This window comes from Chlorocebus sabaeus, chromosome 23, assembly GCF_047675955.1.
Source record: "Chlorocebus sabaeus isolate Y175 chromosome 23, mChlSab1.0.hap1, whole genome shotgun sequence".
NCBI classification, from domain to species: Eukaryota; Metazoa; Chordata; class Mammalia; order Primates; family Cercopithecidae; genus Chlorocebus; species Chlorocebus sabaeus.
Genome location: NC_132926.1, coordinates 34,516,239 through 34,532,717, shown reverse-complemented (window position 1 = coordinate 34,532,717; position 16,479 = coordinate 34,516,239). Strand labels below are relative to the sequence as shown.

Here is a 16,479-nt window from a genome sequence, read left to right as displayed (position 1 = left end):
CAGGTGAGCTAGAGAAAGGTCAGATTGAATTGTCTGCATCTGCAGAAGAGCTAGCAACCAAATGCCTACCTGCCCTTTCTGAGCCAGAGTCGCTTCCAGGTCTTCAATTTTTGCTTTATACCTTAGCACCTCTGCTTGAAGCTGTTCTTGAGCCTGGCGAAATAAAAATTCCACAACTCAGCAAGTAAAATGGTTATTCAATATCTTTCTTGACTAGAACTCAACAAGTAAGAGAAAGAGAGAGAGGGAAAAAAAGAAGAATTTTCTATGACAAAAGAATCTTTCTGATCTAAATTCTTGTTTAAAACTCCCTGTAGCATTCTTTATTTTCAGGTTAATATTCACTCTTTAGCTTGGCATTCAAGAACTCCCATTATATTTCCAATATTTTCCTACTACTCATCAACCTAGAGTCAAACCCTTGCCTGCTGACATAATTCTTATTTCCTAAATATGCCTTGTAACTCTCCACTCTTCTCTTTATCTGAATGATTTCCCTTTCACAAAAGCCTTGTTCCATTTTGCTTCCCCAAATTCTTTCGATTCTTTTTTTTTGTTTGTTTGTTTGAGACAGAGTCTCGCTCTGTTGCTTAGGCTGGAATGCAGTGGCATGATCTCAACTCACTGCAACCTCTGCTTCCCGGGTTCAAGCAATTCTCCCGCCTCAGCCTCCCAGTAGCTGGGATTACAGGCACCTGCCACCACACCCAGCTAATTTTTGTATTTTTAGTAGAGATGGGATTTCACTGTGTTGGCCTGGCTGGTCTTGAACTCCTGACCTCAGAAGATCCATCCGCCTCCACCTCCCAAAGTGCACCCGGCCTCTCCATTCTTTCAGAGCAAACTTTGTGCCTAAATTTAAGCCCCCAAATCAATTTCTGTCTGTCTCTCTATATATATCATATTTTGTGTGTCTGTGTGTATAAGTAGTTTTGAAACTAATCTTGTATGGAGCAACCTTGTTGTCCTATGTGATTTAGCCTAGTAATTTGTTTCCTGCCTGTAAACCCATTTTTGTTGTTGTTTTACAATATGGATAGGTTTTTTAGTACAAGGTTGAATAAAAACAGCAATGATAGCTATCCTTATTCACTGTGAGGAGAATAATTCTTTTGATTATTAAATATTACATTTACATTTATCAGACCCCCAAAATAATTAATTTTACTAAGATTTATTTTAACTGTGAATTGACGTTGACTGTAACCTATTTTTTCTTGGATCTAATTTTATCTTTTTTCAATGATGCTTTCATCTGTATTATTTTTAAATTTCCAGTCTCTTTAAATGTACTCTCTTGTTCTTTTTCTAACATCCTTGTTTCTTTTAGATGATTTTTCTCAGAATGGTAAGTTTTCCTGATTTTAATGGCCAGAGATAATGCTAAACCTTTATTTAGACAGAAGAATTAAATGAAACAGGGAGGAATCTCCAAAAAATAAAAGGAGGAGTCTCCTTTTCTTGGAGGAATCTCCAAAAAATAAAAATAAAATAATATGCTATTATTTTAACTCCCCAATCCATGTTGGTAAGAACACTTAAACACAAATATTATAGCACTGGGGCATATACATGACAGCCTACAGGCACATTCCTTTGTAATGACTGCTTGCCTGTTCTAAATCTGTGTTTTTAAAAAATCTGCATATTTACTAATATATGTGTGTATGCATGCTACTGTTTAAAAATGTGTAACTGTTATATCTACCCTTTCCCACTGAAAAACAGTAGTTCTACAAAACTCCTCAGTGCATTGTAGACCCTCCAGAAAGAAAGTAGGATGAAATCACTGGGTGGTCTGGGTGGTCATGCTCCCTTTTGGCTCAAGTAAATTTACCTAGGAGGCAATTATAGCCTGGTGATTATGACTATGAAGTCACAAGGCTAGGAAACTTAGGTAAACCTAAGTAAATAATTTAACTTCACTAAGCTACATTGAACTTCTACTAAGCTATTATTTCCTCTTCTGTAGAGAGAGGATAATAATCATATCTAGCTCCTAGGGTTGTTTTAGGATTAAATAGATAATGTGTGTAAAGTATTCAGCACAATGCCTGGAACACAGCAAGCACTCAATAAATATTAAGAAATAGTATAGTACATGTCTATCTTTTCTTTTTGTTGAAATAGCCTCATGAGAGGCAGTTATGATATAAAGGAAAGAACATTTGACCCAGTAAGACTCAAGTTGTAATATCAGCTTTGCCATTTACTATTTGTGCGATTTTGGGCGATTCAATTAACCTCTCTGAGTATCAAATTTCTCTTTTATAAAATACCTGCCTTAGGGGGCTGTCCCAAGGGTTAAATGAGATATTGTCTGTGAAAATTCTGGTAAGCTGTCAAAAGTAAATGCTGTGCACTTATTAACAAAGAGAAGACACTGGCTTACTATAGGTTTTGAAAGATAAAAAAGTTCTTTTTCTAAGCAAGAAACAAAAAAATGGCTTAACAAAATCCAATATTGTCTAGCTTTGAAAATGTATGTTTTCAAACAGCAAGAACAAGAACTAGGTCCTCAACTATCTTTAAAAGAACAAAAGCATTGATCTAAGCTGGCTCTAATGTCTCGAGATTCAAGGTTTGTTGACATAAAAGCTATAACAATTCAAAAGCTGCAGATGAGGGAAAAGTACAGGGAAAGCTGTCCTATTGATATTTTTATGCCCAGGGTACTTTTATGCTGTGATTGCTGCACGCGAATTCACTGTCACAGATACACACTAACCTTGGCTTCTCGTTCAGCGTCAATGATGCCTCCCGTCTGCTCCTGTAGGAGGGCATATGCTCTTTGGAGGGCCTGATATTCTTTTGTTAATTGTCGAAATCTTAGTTCAGATTCTTCAGCCGCTAAACTCTTGAGGTTAAGAAAAAAAGCCCCCAAAGAATTGTGTTATGTTCAAGTCGCGTGTTCAATGTGAAATATTAACATTTGCCCACTTTTTACAAGAAGTAAAATGTTGTTTAACAGTCTACTTGATTTTGTTTTTAGCTCTGAAGTGTATATATGGGCACAAATACTGTAATATTTTCAAGATGGACACTGCAGAAATATGTAAATATTTATTTTAGTAAAAGAAGCATTTAGCATTGATACATTTCTCATTGTTAATCATTTGGGCCTAGAATGCAGTCAATTTTGGATCCAAATAAGAAAAAGTCATATCCAGATTTTGGACCTAAATTTGAGGAAATGATACCCTAGAATTTTACTCATATTTCTTTTCAGTATGTTCATCTCCAACAACTTGTTTTTTTCCCCCGGATAAATCATAAAAGCTGTTTTATTGCTTCACATCTTAAACTTCAGGACATAACATAATCAACATGGAATTTTGGGAAAAAATGTAGATTGGGGTGTTTCATTCCTAAGATCCCGAGTCAGGCGTTGCATGGGTAGGGTCCCCAAATTTTCATTGTAACTGAGGCCTCTAGATCATTCTGATGAGGGTGGCCCACAGAGCACACTTCACTCAACAATCTCTCAGACCACATCCAAAAGCCTACTAAGGCCTCCTGGGTTCCTACCTCCCCTAGATAAAGAATTTTGGAAAGTAACTTTTATTTGGAAAGAAGTCTTCCAATTAGAGAACTGAACTGGAGAGAAATTTCTAAAAGGTTTACCTGCTATAAGTGAAGCTATTTATCAAGAGATAACAAAGTGCGGCCTCACAATTGGTTACTGTTATGGGACCACTTTGTGCTGTTTATATAAAGGAGATGAAAAGTGAAATGCTTTTTCTTCCCCCTTAAATAAAATATTTGGTGACAATATCACCCAAGGCTAGAGAAGTAGAAATGCTTACTTCATCCAAGTCATCATCAGGAGTAGCTGGTGTTCTGTCTGTTCTAAATGAGGCCATGGATGATGTCTCTGAATCCATAGAGTCCTCATCATAGCCAATAAAAGGGTCTAAAACAGGCCTCTACATGGAGGGAAAATACATATTTACTGACACAGCTAACAGTAGGGAAAGTTGAATGTTAAAATACTGTCAACTGGCATACATGTAAGTGAATATAGAAGACACGGATCCTTTATGCTGCTTTGTTGAAATAAAAACATTAGGCATGAGCATAATAATTCCAATAAGTGTTTCTCCCATATTATTTCACTTCTGACATCTTAAGAAAATTCATTAATATTTAGCTTTTTTCATAGAAACACGGAAGCCTCTTTTAGATTACATTTTATATCATGATGAGCGAATGTGGTTTACTCTTTCCTGTATTTAAACTATGACCAAAGGACTTCGAAAACTCAGGTGATAGAGATGATCAAATCTTAAGTCTTATCATCCAAGTCCACATTAAAAACAAATGGCATACTTGGTAAAAACAAAATTAAAAATCAAATAGACAAACTGAATAACACAACTTTGTGGATTGTAAGAGGCGATAGAGATATTGGTGGATTGGGAGCATTGTTATCAATAATATTGTCTGAATGAATAATAAAAATATATTAATTGTCATAAACTGGGCATCAGACTCTCATACTATTCAGTGGGAGACATCAAAAGCATGTACATTTCTTGAATAGGACTCTCCAACTCGTCAGGTAATCCTTTCTACATCAAACCTAGGGGCATCTCCATTTAGAGAAAGTCATATTAAAGCAAACCCTTTCAGGTTAAAATTTACAACGGAATCATTTTTAGACTTCGAAGAAATGTCAACAGAAAAGATTTTCTTCTAGCAAATGAAGCCCATGGTTTGCTGCGACAGTTCGGGAACACCTGGTTCATCACACCCATGCAGGAAGATGCCATGCCAAGCCTCATCTCTCTGGCTGCTTGTGGCAAATGCCTGATAACTTCGATTTCTTATTACCTTAATTGGCTTGGAACTTCTTCTATGCTTTCTCCTACGGATGAGCTTTTCTCGGTCCTGGAAAACAGTTGAAATATTTTTCAGATCCAGAATTGGTAGATGTTGCTTTATAGTTTTTTGCAAAGACAGAGTGTTTTTTCCCATAAGGCGTTATATTTGGAATAAAATAAGACTTTGTTTTTTAAATTTTGGCAACTTTTGGGATTGATACTTAAATATATTCAAAATAAGAATCTTCTACAACTATTCTTGATGATTTATGTGGAACAAGGAGCCTCATGATCAGAAAGTGTACTGTGTTCCTAATCAGAATTCTTTGTTTTATACTTGAACATCAAGTAGCTATGAAAATAGTTACTTATCATGTACTTATCATGTACATTTCTCGAATATGACTCTCCAACTTGTCAGGTAATCCTTTCTACATCAAACCTAGGGGTATCTCCATTTAGAGAAAGTCATATTAAAACAAACACTTTCAGGTTAAAATTTACAACAGAATCATTTTTAGACTTCAAAAAAATGGATAGTACTTTAGTACTGTACATTTAGTACTTTAGTTCTGTACTTTAGTCCAAAGTACAGTACTTTAGTCCTGCTAGATCCAAAATTACTTTAAATTTGTGTTAAATATATAATTTCACAATAAAGTAAAACCATATTCTTTTCATTTAGTCATTTGAAATGCATAGAAAGCTGTCTTTGGCCTATTTTTGGATCCTTGTTCTCACCTGCAGTCCCTGAAAATAGGACAGGGAACAGAGTCGCTAGTGGGTTGGAGTCATTTAGTGTTTCTGTTTTGTTTTCAGTTTTTAAAAAATTTTCTGGGAATCTCAAAGAATGTCTAGAAATATTGATCAATTTCATGATTTATTGTTGCTGTGAATGGAGATATCCTGGGAATCTGGGGTTTATTCACTAAGCACTCCATGTGTTTACTGTAAAAATTTAAACTAGATAGAGTGTCTTTTGGAAAGTCTGATGAGTATGCCTAAATAGCCCAAAATTCTATTAAAAAAATGTACAGCTTAATCTCACGATACTCAAAGCCAGGCAAATTCCTGGGCTCATGAATCTGTTAAATTTACGAGTTATTAGGATGTGAAAATGAAATGAGGAAAACAGGGAGACCACGCTTAAAAAGTAATCTGGTTTAAGCCAGTGGTGTTCAGGCTTTTTTATTTTTTCAACTTTTAAGTAAAAATGCAGCCTCTATATATGAGACTTTTACAATTTACATATTATTGTGACAGTTAATATTGTGTGTCAATTTGATTGGATTGAAGGATACAAAGTAGTGTTCCTGGGTGTGTCTATGTAGGTGTTGCCAAAGGAGGTTAACATTTGAGTCAGTGGACTGGGAAAGGTAGACTCACCCTCAATCTGGGTGGGCACAATCTAATTAGCTGCCATCACAGCCAGAATAAAAGCAGGCAGAAGCACGTGAAAAGACTAGTCTGGTTTAGTCTCCCAGCCTACATCTTTCTCCTGATTCTTCCTGCCCTGGAACATTAGGCTCCAAGTTCTTCAGCTTTGGGACTTGGACTGGCTTCCTTGCTCCTCAGCTTGCAGATGACCTGTCGTGGGACCTCACCTTGCAATCGTGTGTGCCAATACTCCTTAATAAACTCCCCATTATATAGACATCTATCCTATTAGTTCTGTCCCTCTAGAGAACCCTAATACAGTTATATATTTAAATTACCCTCCTAATCTAGTGTATTCATTATAACATATAGTCAACATAGAAATTTTTAAAAGGATGAATCAGAAGTAATTATAAACAGAAGCTATAACCTTTCTTTCTCTCAGTGGTAGTGAATCACTTTTCTCACCCCACTCTGGAGACTATTGCCTAACTCCCTCCTTGCTATTCAAGTCTTTAGATCTGGACTTGGTCCTGAAGTGACAGCAACCAATGATGTCATTCACAGAACAAACATGGAGAGGCAAAGAAGAAAACCCAAAGGCATCTAGAGGTCTCAGTGCATCCTTACTAGTAACACATACCTCAACCAAACTCTGACGGAAGTAATAACTGCTCTACCCACTCAGCAGGTGCTGAAGTAATGATCAGAAAATCTGGGCTGAAATTTTAGCTCTGTTATGTAATTATTTTGTTGCTGTTTATCCAATAAATATTTCTTAAACTGTAACTATGTGCTAGATACTGAATTGAGACCTGGGAAACAAGATGTAAATGTGATGTTGTTAGCATAGACAACATATTAAATCTCTGAGCCTCAGGATCCTGCTACTGGAAGGCAATTACAAGACACACCCAACCTACCTACAAACTTATACAACAACGCATTTAAAAATTATTTTAATGAGTTTTGCTGGTATTATTTGTGCTACCAAATTAGTTAACGAAGGATTATAATGTAAAAGGTGTAAAGCAGTTGAACAATATAAAATATTGGAATACAGGCTCTAGAACAAAATTACATATTGAACATATGAACTTGGGCCTCTGGGGTTAATCTAAAATTAACTGCTTTCAGTGTACATTTTGTTGACTACTTGTCCTTGGGAACAACTTAGGGTTTACAGATTGATTGACACGTACCCTTGTGAGCTCATCAATTATGTTCTGTTGCTCAATGACCTGAAGTTTTAGAAACTCTGTTTCTTGTTCTTCATTAGCTTGGTCGAGGTCGTTCAGAGATTTTAATTTCTTCAGGGGTGGATGGGATGTTATTTTTTCTCTCTGGATAGGAAAAGAAGAAAGTACAGGTGGAGACTTTAAAAACCTCCAACTTTGGTTGTTAACATAAAATATCTGTAGAAAGTTTATGAGGTTCCAGCTAAATTTGGAAATTGCCCAGCCTGAATACACACACACCGACTAAATCCTCAAGCACATTTTGTCCGCAATAATAAGTCAGTATCATTGGGGATTATCTGAAGATCTCTATAGATGTATTGAAAGTCTATTAAGGAGTACATTAGCATTTCACTTGTCCATATATAACACAAGTAATGGTATCTATTTCCCAACTATCATGCACGATCTTAGAAGACAAGTGTGCCTGGGGTATAGGTCTGTAAATAGCATGTTAGTGAAGTCGTGGAAGGTTTCTGTGGCTAAGTTATGTCAAAGCTTTCCTTATCCATTTCCGAGCTTTTGGAAGGCGTGCAAATTCCTGGAAGCACTCCTACAGTTTTGCAAATATAGAAACCTCAAAAAACTCAGAGCCAGCAACCTTCTCTTGCTTTCTTCGTTAAGGCTTCCTTGCTTACATAAGGAAAAATCCAAATAGCATTGCATTTTTAAAATAAGCTGAGAAGTGGCAATAAGTCAGGTTATTAGGGTAATATAATCAAGGAAGCTGCAGTTTTGCAGAGTCTGTGATACACACCATTTCTGAATTTTCCTTGGTAACGGCTTTTAGTTTCTCTTCCATGCGCTGCAAGGACACCATCAGTTCATCGTTTCTCTTGGCGAGGCACTTGTTCCTTTCCAGGAGAGGTTTACATTGCTTTTCGGTTTCCCGCACGCGTTTTAACTGGGAAGAAATAGTGAAGATTTGTGTCTTGTGTTTGGGGGACATGGGGGTAGGGGAGTAAAGGGGTGGGAGTGAAAGCACCTCTGCAGCCAGTGTTGTCTGCTTCACTATGTGGCTCAGGACTGACCATTGACATTTCAATCCTTCAACAGACTGATTGCTTTCTTTTCAGTTTTCTCTAATGGCTTTTCATCACAGCCTTCATGACCTCCTATCAATCCACTGTCTTAAGGAAAGTACTGAAGAGACTGGTTTTGGAGATGCTCGGGAGGACCTGCTCTCCTTATTTTCTTTCGCTGCCCTCACCTGTTACTCCACCATGCTCAGCTGCAATCCCTGCACCTGGAATGACCTCCATTAGCTCAGAGATAAAGGAGCTCACTCAGACCACACGGTCACTAAGTAATGCGGCCAGGACCTGAATCCAAGCCTGGTTATCGCCAAAGGTCGTTCTTCCAGAGACCTTGTGGAAATCTCCTGACTCGCACTACGGTTGTTAGTTTAAAAGAAATTTTATTGAGGAAAAAACCACACGTAAGTTTGAAACTCTATGGATGTTTGTGTAAGGATGTCGAATTCTCCCCAAGCTTAGTAAAGTATGCTTGTATTGTTATCCACCCATAATTAAGAGTGAGCATACGCTCATTTGCTTGGTTAGTCTAAAGCAGGGTTTCTCAGTCTTAGCATCCGTGACATTATGAGCCAGATGTTTTTTTTGATGTGAGATGTCCTGTGCATTGGAGGATGTTTAGCAGCATCCCTGGCCTCTGCTTGCTAGATGCCAGTAACACTCTGCTAATTGTGACTATCAAAAACATCAGATACTGTCAAGATCGCCTGTAGTTGGGAACCACTGGTCTAAGTTTATGAACATTGTCTTGAAGGGATTGTTAATAGTCCTCCCCTTTACTCTTAAAATTCTCCTTTTTGTATATTTCATGATTATCCTATACATAATAGATTTTCATTTTCAGCTTCTCTTGATTAGCTGATTCTTTTCTTACTAATGATTCTGAATGTGAATATGTATTGGGAGAAGAGCAAGGAAAAAGGAGGGCTGTATCGGAAATATTTGAGAAGACTTTTAAAAGTACTCCATTCTTGAGCGTCTAAGATTTTGGGAAGTGCTGAGGTAGAAGATTTAGCTAATTATGAATATTTGTAAAATCTCATCTTATGATTCTTAAGCAGTACTTCCACAAATCCATCTCAATCTCAATTTAAGAACTCCATTTCATATTAAATGCCAAAACTGGATTCATTTCTATAAATAATCTGACTTAGTCCTGAAGCATTAATGCCTTAGTCCTTAGTGCTGAAGCATTAATATTAAATATTGTATACATAAAAGGAAAATAAGTTATTCTACTAGGTTCACTTTTTTAACCTGTCTCTTCTGAAGGCCAATTATGTGAGTTTTAAATATTTACATGTACTTATTAATACTATTCATAGAAATTCAGATATGCACACAGAAAATATCTATAATTCTATCACATCATACATCAATAACCATAGTCCCACAATACCAAACAGAATGTTCCTTTTAAGATACACCTTAACTAAAACAGAAAGGTTGAAAAACAGTGTGTGCTTGTGTGTTTATATACATATGTGTAAATATGTATGTATATATGTATGTTTATATAGTCATAAATACATATATATACACACACACATACACATGTATATTCATGCTAACACTAAAACAAAAATCTGATACAGTTCAACTACTAACAATGACTTTAAGCCAAGAAGTATTACCAGAGGGAAAAAAATACATAACGATTAAAGGGTCAATATACACAAAAAATATAATAAATATTAATTTATATTCACCTAGTAACCTAATTTTAATATATTATATATTATAAATATGTATTATTGTTCTACATATATAAAGTAAAACTGAAAGAACTCAGGAGGATATAGACAAATCTATTGGGAAAACAAGCAGACAAAAATATCAGTAAGAATTGAGACAATTTTAAACAAGATTATTAACAAACTTCAATCAAACAACAACTGATAATTACAGAGTATGCCTCCTTTTCATGTAAACATGTAACATTTCTAAAATTGACTATATGCTGAGGTCATAAAGCAAATCTCAACAAATTTTGAAGGAATGAAATATACAAAGTACATTCTCTGACTGTAGTAGAATTAAGGTAGAAATTGATACCAGAGAGATAACTAAAAAATCTCTAAATGTTTTGAAATTACGCCATATACTTTTAAGTGACCCATATATGTCAAAGGAAACATTACATGACATTAGAAAAATTTTTGAATGAAATAACAATATATTAAACGAAAGCAAGGCTTAGAGGGTCAATTACAGCCTAAAATACATGTATTTGAAAAAAAGGAAAGGCTGAAAATAACTTTTATATGAATAGCTCTATTAAAAACAAAAAGGTAAGCCATAGAACAAGATATTTTAAATGCAAATGTACCACAAGTGACGATAAAAAAAATCCTAATAGTAACGAAAACAGTAAAGGCAGCATAACAGAAAATGGGCAAAAGGCTAAGGGCAAATTGTATACGAAAGGCTAGTAAATATTTGAAAAGTTACCCTACCTTCTTAATAATGAGGAGAATTAAAACCATAATATAAAGTGTAAGAGTATGCCCTACATCCACCAACATGACTAACAATTATCTTTGTATGTTGACAAAGATATGGAGAAACTACCACTTTCGTTCATTGTTGGCGGGAGTTGTGACAACTGACTGTTTGGTAGTAACTATTGATGCTGACTACATCCATACTCTAACATCCAGTAATTCTACTCCTCTGTATATTCCACCAGAAATGGGCCTATTTTTTCACAAACGACATGTAGAAGCACTATTCTTCTCAAAACAGCTCAGAAGTTTTAAGAAACAACATACATGTCCATTAACAATAACAGGGATAAGTATATTGTGATATATTATTTGAATGCTATAGAGAAATGGAAGTGAATGAATTCTCCATGCAACACAATGGATAAATCTCACAAACAAAGCTGAGTAAAAGAAGCAGAAGAAGTCAGACAAAAAGGAGAAAAGATTGTATGATTTCATTTACAAAAAATTTTAAATGGTGATAGACAACTACGGTGATTGAAGTCAGAATAGTGGTAAGTTTAATAGGATGCTGATTGGGAGGGGTCACAAGAAGCGGGGGTGTGAGATGCTGGTATTCTTCCATTTATTCATCTGGATGGTGGTTTTCTGAGTGTGCCACTTTGTGAATATCTATTGAGTGGTATCTTTACTATTTGAACACTTTACTATGGTACATACCTATAACATAGTATGTAATTCTGTAACATAATGCTTAACAACAACAACAATAAAAATGTTTAGTATATCTCACCAGTTCATTTCGTTCATCTCCAAGCAAGGTATTCCTGTCTTCTAATTTTCTTATAGTGGCATTCAATTCAGCTATTCTCTTTTGATTTCTTCGCAAATCCTACAAAGAAAAATTAAAATGGGATTTCTTCAACGACACTTTTCACAAAGTTTGAGAATATCACTTATTATTCATAAAAATAATAGGCTCAGTTCTCTTATCTGGCTCCTGAAGACAGAATAAAATCTCTTATCCAAAGAGTAAATATTTACCCTTTTATAACTCTCAATATTCACTACTTGGGTTGACTACCACGCTAGGTTGTAATTGCAAATGAATTCCATGTGGCAGATACTCCCTGGAGCCAGGACTCAGGGCAGGGAGAGTGTAGAGGGTTGGATCAACTTATCAGAGCTGTGTGCTACGAGACCAAGGCCATGCTGTGATTACATAAAGTTCAAAGGGCATCTCTTGTGTCATAGCCACACTTTGCTCCCCACAGCTTACATAGCTGTCCTGCTATTACCATTAGCCACAGAGGGGACAGATTAGGAGGTAGGGATGAATATTGTCAATTTCTTCATACTCCTGAAGAAAAAGGTCAAAGTGAGAAAATGGTGTATTACCTTCATGTATAAAGGGCAGTAGTTTATAGGATAGACCTCGCTAGTATATTCTGCCCAATGCAACTGGCTTCTCCACTGGCAGAATGGCTATGAATTACCTTACACAGGGCACTCATGGCTTAATTTCATGTTTTAGAATTATATAGGACTGTAATCATATGTTAACAATTACATGATCATCTTACATTTTGATAATGCTGTACTGTTGACAAAGTAGTTTCGAACACGTTATATTCCTACATTCATAATACCCTAAAGGATTCAGCAGAACAGGTAAGATTCAGGTAGGTAATAACTCCTTTAAGGTCTTGTGGCTAATGTCAAAAGATCATTAACTAATATGTATTAAGTGCTATGTGCCAGACACCATGCTCAACATTTTACATATTATCTCTTCTAATCTTTAGACCAGCCTTATGAGGTGCCACGATAGCTTCTATTTTACAGATGAGGAAACTGAATGGTGAAGTGGTTTGCCTAAGGATACACAGTAAATGACAGATTTGGGATTTGAACCAAAGAGTCTGACTCTAGAGCCCATTCTCTTGACAATTATTCTATATTGTGGGTACCTGTCAGTGTCAGAACTAAAACTTACAGAAACTGCTAAATCCTAAATAAGTACTCTTTACACCACTTACTAAGATTATATACATATATATATGTGTGTGTGTATATATATATACACACTTATTCTGAATATCAATTCATAAATTATTCATTACTTCGTTCTAAGTAGTACTTTGGAACCCACCTCTGTTCCTAAATAATACATTTCCATCATTATAGCAGCTAAATAATTGGAAAGGTATAAGAGTTATAGCCAACTGCATATAAGCCCATTTCTATTGCTGCACTTCTGAAAATAATTTCTCATATAAAATGATGAAAACCCATGGAAATAAGTGGTAAGTTCTATCAGACAATAAGTCTTCAGATGAAGATTATAAATGGTTTTGTCTTTTATGCAGTTATACATTTTGACCCCTGTAGATGACAATCATCTTTATCAATTTCCAACCCAATTGTTCACAAAAGGGAAAATTACCAGTGTAGGCAAGAGGCAAAATATTTTCATCTAATTTATGTTTCTCATAATAGACTTAAGTTTGGTACTCCCTGGCTAGAAAAATTCTAGGAAGGATTTAAAGAAATCTGTCTCATATGATCTGCTAATGTACCGCAGACCACTTAGTCATCTATGAGTTTAGAAAACCCTGTTCCCAAGATACTAGCTGATTTTATAGTAGGAAGTAGATTGATTTCTTTGTAGTAAACAAGAAAAGAGCTTAAGTAAAAGGTAAAACTTGGGAGCTAAATAAAAGATGACTTATGTGTTCTTAACTCCAAGTAGAAAGGACTTACAGGACTGCTGCAGTGTTCGGAACCATCACCTGCCCTTCCTGGAATTTCTCGTTTTGGGCTGCTCATGTTGCACTCAGCCTCCTTAACCAGAAACAGTTGTTCGTCCAAAGCCTCCTTCTGAAGTTGGAGTTTCTGTACATAGCCTGTCTGGGTCTCCAGTTCCTTTTCCAGGGAAAAGATGATCCTGTCCTTGGCTTTGATTTCATCCATCTGAATTAAATGACACCCAGGACATTTTATTTAACAATGCTGTAAAGAAATACATTTTTACAATGGTATGAGTTTAACTTTTTTCATCTGATTGATACAGAAAAAAATCATGGATATGACAAGTGCATTGGTTTCATGAGTAAGATGAGGCACCACTGTGTAGTGAAGAAATATCCTGGGTTAACCAGGTGTCAAGGAGAGTAATTTTTTTCTCTCTAGTATATCCTGTGAAGATGTTTTGATTCAATATATTGTTTGAAATAGTCTGGGTTAATTAGATATGCCAAGGAAAGTCTAACTTTAAAATAGCCATTAATTTTAATAAAGATGAGCACTAAATATTCCATATAACGTTTCCTAGGACATTTTTTGATGTCACTTCTTCTTTAGGCAAATGGGTATTCAAATTCAATCAAAATAGCTGTTGCTGCTGTTAATAGCTTGTCATTTGTAACTGAAGAAACTTCAGACTTCCCAGTGGCCTAGTCATTTTCCAAGACTAACATGCTTGCATTCAGGTGATGGATTTGGAGGGAGGTCCTTCCACGGTTCATGTGTTGTATCTCTTTATATTCTCACTTGTATTTCAGAGCAGCCAGATCTTAGCAACCATTTTACCATTACTATGAGAAAATCATGGTTGGGATTAACAGGAATAGAAAGTATCTGGCAATATTAACCACTATTTTCCCTCCCACAGGTGTGGGATATATTTATTGATCCCAATGTGCATTTCTGCTAAGCCTGGGCATGGCCTCAGAAGGATTTCTCTACTAAAGGCTATGGGCATTCAATACCAATTGATTTGAGTTCCCTTGGAATGAAACCTTTTTGCCATCCTAGGATGAGGGCTAATGAAGTGAATGTCTATAAACAATTTTTAAAGAGAGCATAGCCATTGGGTGAAACCTTTCTTCTCATTTCACTATATTCTGTGTGTACATTCAAAATGGAGATAAGGAAAAGACATTTAAAACAAACAACATTATGCTGTTTTGCTTTTTCTGAAAGTGTCTCCTTATGCAAAACAAATAATTTTGTATAAATTTTTCTTTGCTATGTGCTCTTAGGCCACAAAAAAATATTTGTAATAGAAATGGTGTTACAGTCACGTATTTTCCACATTTAAATATCTGTGAGCTATTGCCTTCGAGTCACATGCTTAAATTTTAGGTCAATTTTGAGAGAACTTTGGGCTAAATTCTGCATAATACTGTAATATCATCTGATAACTGGGTAAGGATTCAACTGGGAATAATAGCATTATTATTATTGTTAACTGGGAATAATAGCATTGTCTTTGGTTTTTGTCTCCTTGTAGAAGACTTGAGACCAGTGTTTTTCTTAACTGAGAAGCGTGTTCATTTGTCAGACTTGTCATCTGGAGCATTACTTTTATTTGCAGGCTAACATAGCTCTAGTTACTTTTTATGAGTTAACATAGCTCTAGTTGATTTTTATGTACTCACCTTGCTAAACTTGTTGAGAAATCATTCCATTACTGCCCACATTCAGCCTCATCATCACCATCATCATAGCTGAAATTTATTGATCTTTCACTGTATTCAGGGTACTATACTCAGAGCTTAATATACCTTATTTTATAATAATCCTATTCAGTAGGTTCAGTCGTCATCATTTTACAGGTGATGAGTGAAGACCTGAAAGCTTAAAAACTTGGTCATAGTCATATGGCTAGTAAGTTGTGAAGCCTTACTTTTAATGGAATCATCTAACCATAGAGCCTATTCTGTTAGGTACTATGCTGTACTGGCTTTAAGATTATTCATATACTTTAAGCATTTCCCAAAGTAGTTTCCTGTGGGGTGTATATTAATTAGTATTGAGAAAACTTTATTGCATAGTGGTTATGAGCATGGACTCTGATCTCAAAATACTGAAAATCAACCAAAGCCCGACTTAGATGGGAAAGGGTATACACCAGAATTCTCTGGGGAAATTTTCTAGGCAGGACAACTCCCATTTCTCTCCCTTCTGGTTCCAAAAATGGAGCTCGGGGTAGAGGTAGTCACAGAGCAAAAAGAAGGAAAAAATGAAGACGAGTATATCTATGTTATCGAAAAAGTTTCCTACGTTATTCTGTGTTCATGCAGTTTGTGAACTACTCATCAGGTGGCTCAGATTTTACTTTTTAAAATTTTAATTTTACTTTAAGTTCTGGGATACATGTACAGAATGTACAGCCTTGTTACATAGGTATACATGTGCCATCGTGACTTGCTGTACCTATCAACCGGTCCTCTAAGTTTTAAGCCCCGTATACATTAGATATTTGTCCTAATGCTTGCCCACCCCTTCCCCCCACCACCTGACAGGCCCCAGTGTGTGATGTTCCCCTCCCTGTGTCCATGTGTTCCAACTGTTCAGCTCCCACTTATAAGCGAGAACATGCAGTATTTGGTTTTCTGTTCCTGGGTTAGTTTGCTGAGGATGATGGCTTCCAGCTTCATTCATGTCCCTGCAAAGGACATGAACTCATTCTTTTTTTTGTGGCTACATAGTATTCCATGGTGTATATGTACCACATTTTCTTTATTCAGTCTATATCACTGATGGGCATTTGGGT

At 35.9% G+C, this 16,479-nt stretch overlaps 1 protein-coding gene across 4 annotated transcripts in view; it reads right to left on the bottom strand.

Annotated features, from left to right (window-relative positions):
* JAKMIP2 (janus kinase and microtubule interacting protein 2) overlaps positions 1-16,479 on the bottom strand; it is a 184,770-nt gene that overhangs the window by 46,252 nt on the left and 122,039 nt on the right. For all 4 annotated transcript variants that reach the window (XM_008014885.3, XM_008014886.3, XM_008014888.3 and 1 more), the window contains 8 exons: positions 13,683-13,892; positions 11,713-11,811; positions 8,196-8,342; positions 7,403-7,543; positions 4,834-4,890; positions 3,807-3,926; positions 2,729-2,857; positions 70-153 (listed from right to left, as the gene is read on the bottom strand). In XM_008014885.3, the coding sequence (XP_008013076.2) occupies positions 70-153; positions 2,729-2,857; positions 3,807-3,926; positions 4,834-4,890; positions 7,403-7,543; positions 8,196-8,342; positions 11,713-11,811; positions 13,683-13,892 (987 nt within the window). The remainder of the gene's footprint in view (positions 1-69; positions 154-2,728; positions 2,858-3,806; positions 3,927-4,833; positions 4,891-7,402; positions 7,544-8,195; positions 8,343-11,712; positions 11,812-13,682; positions 13,893-16,479) is intronic.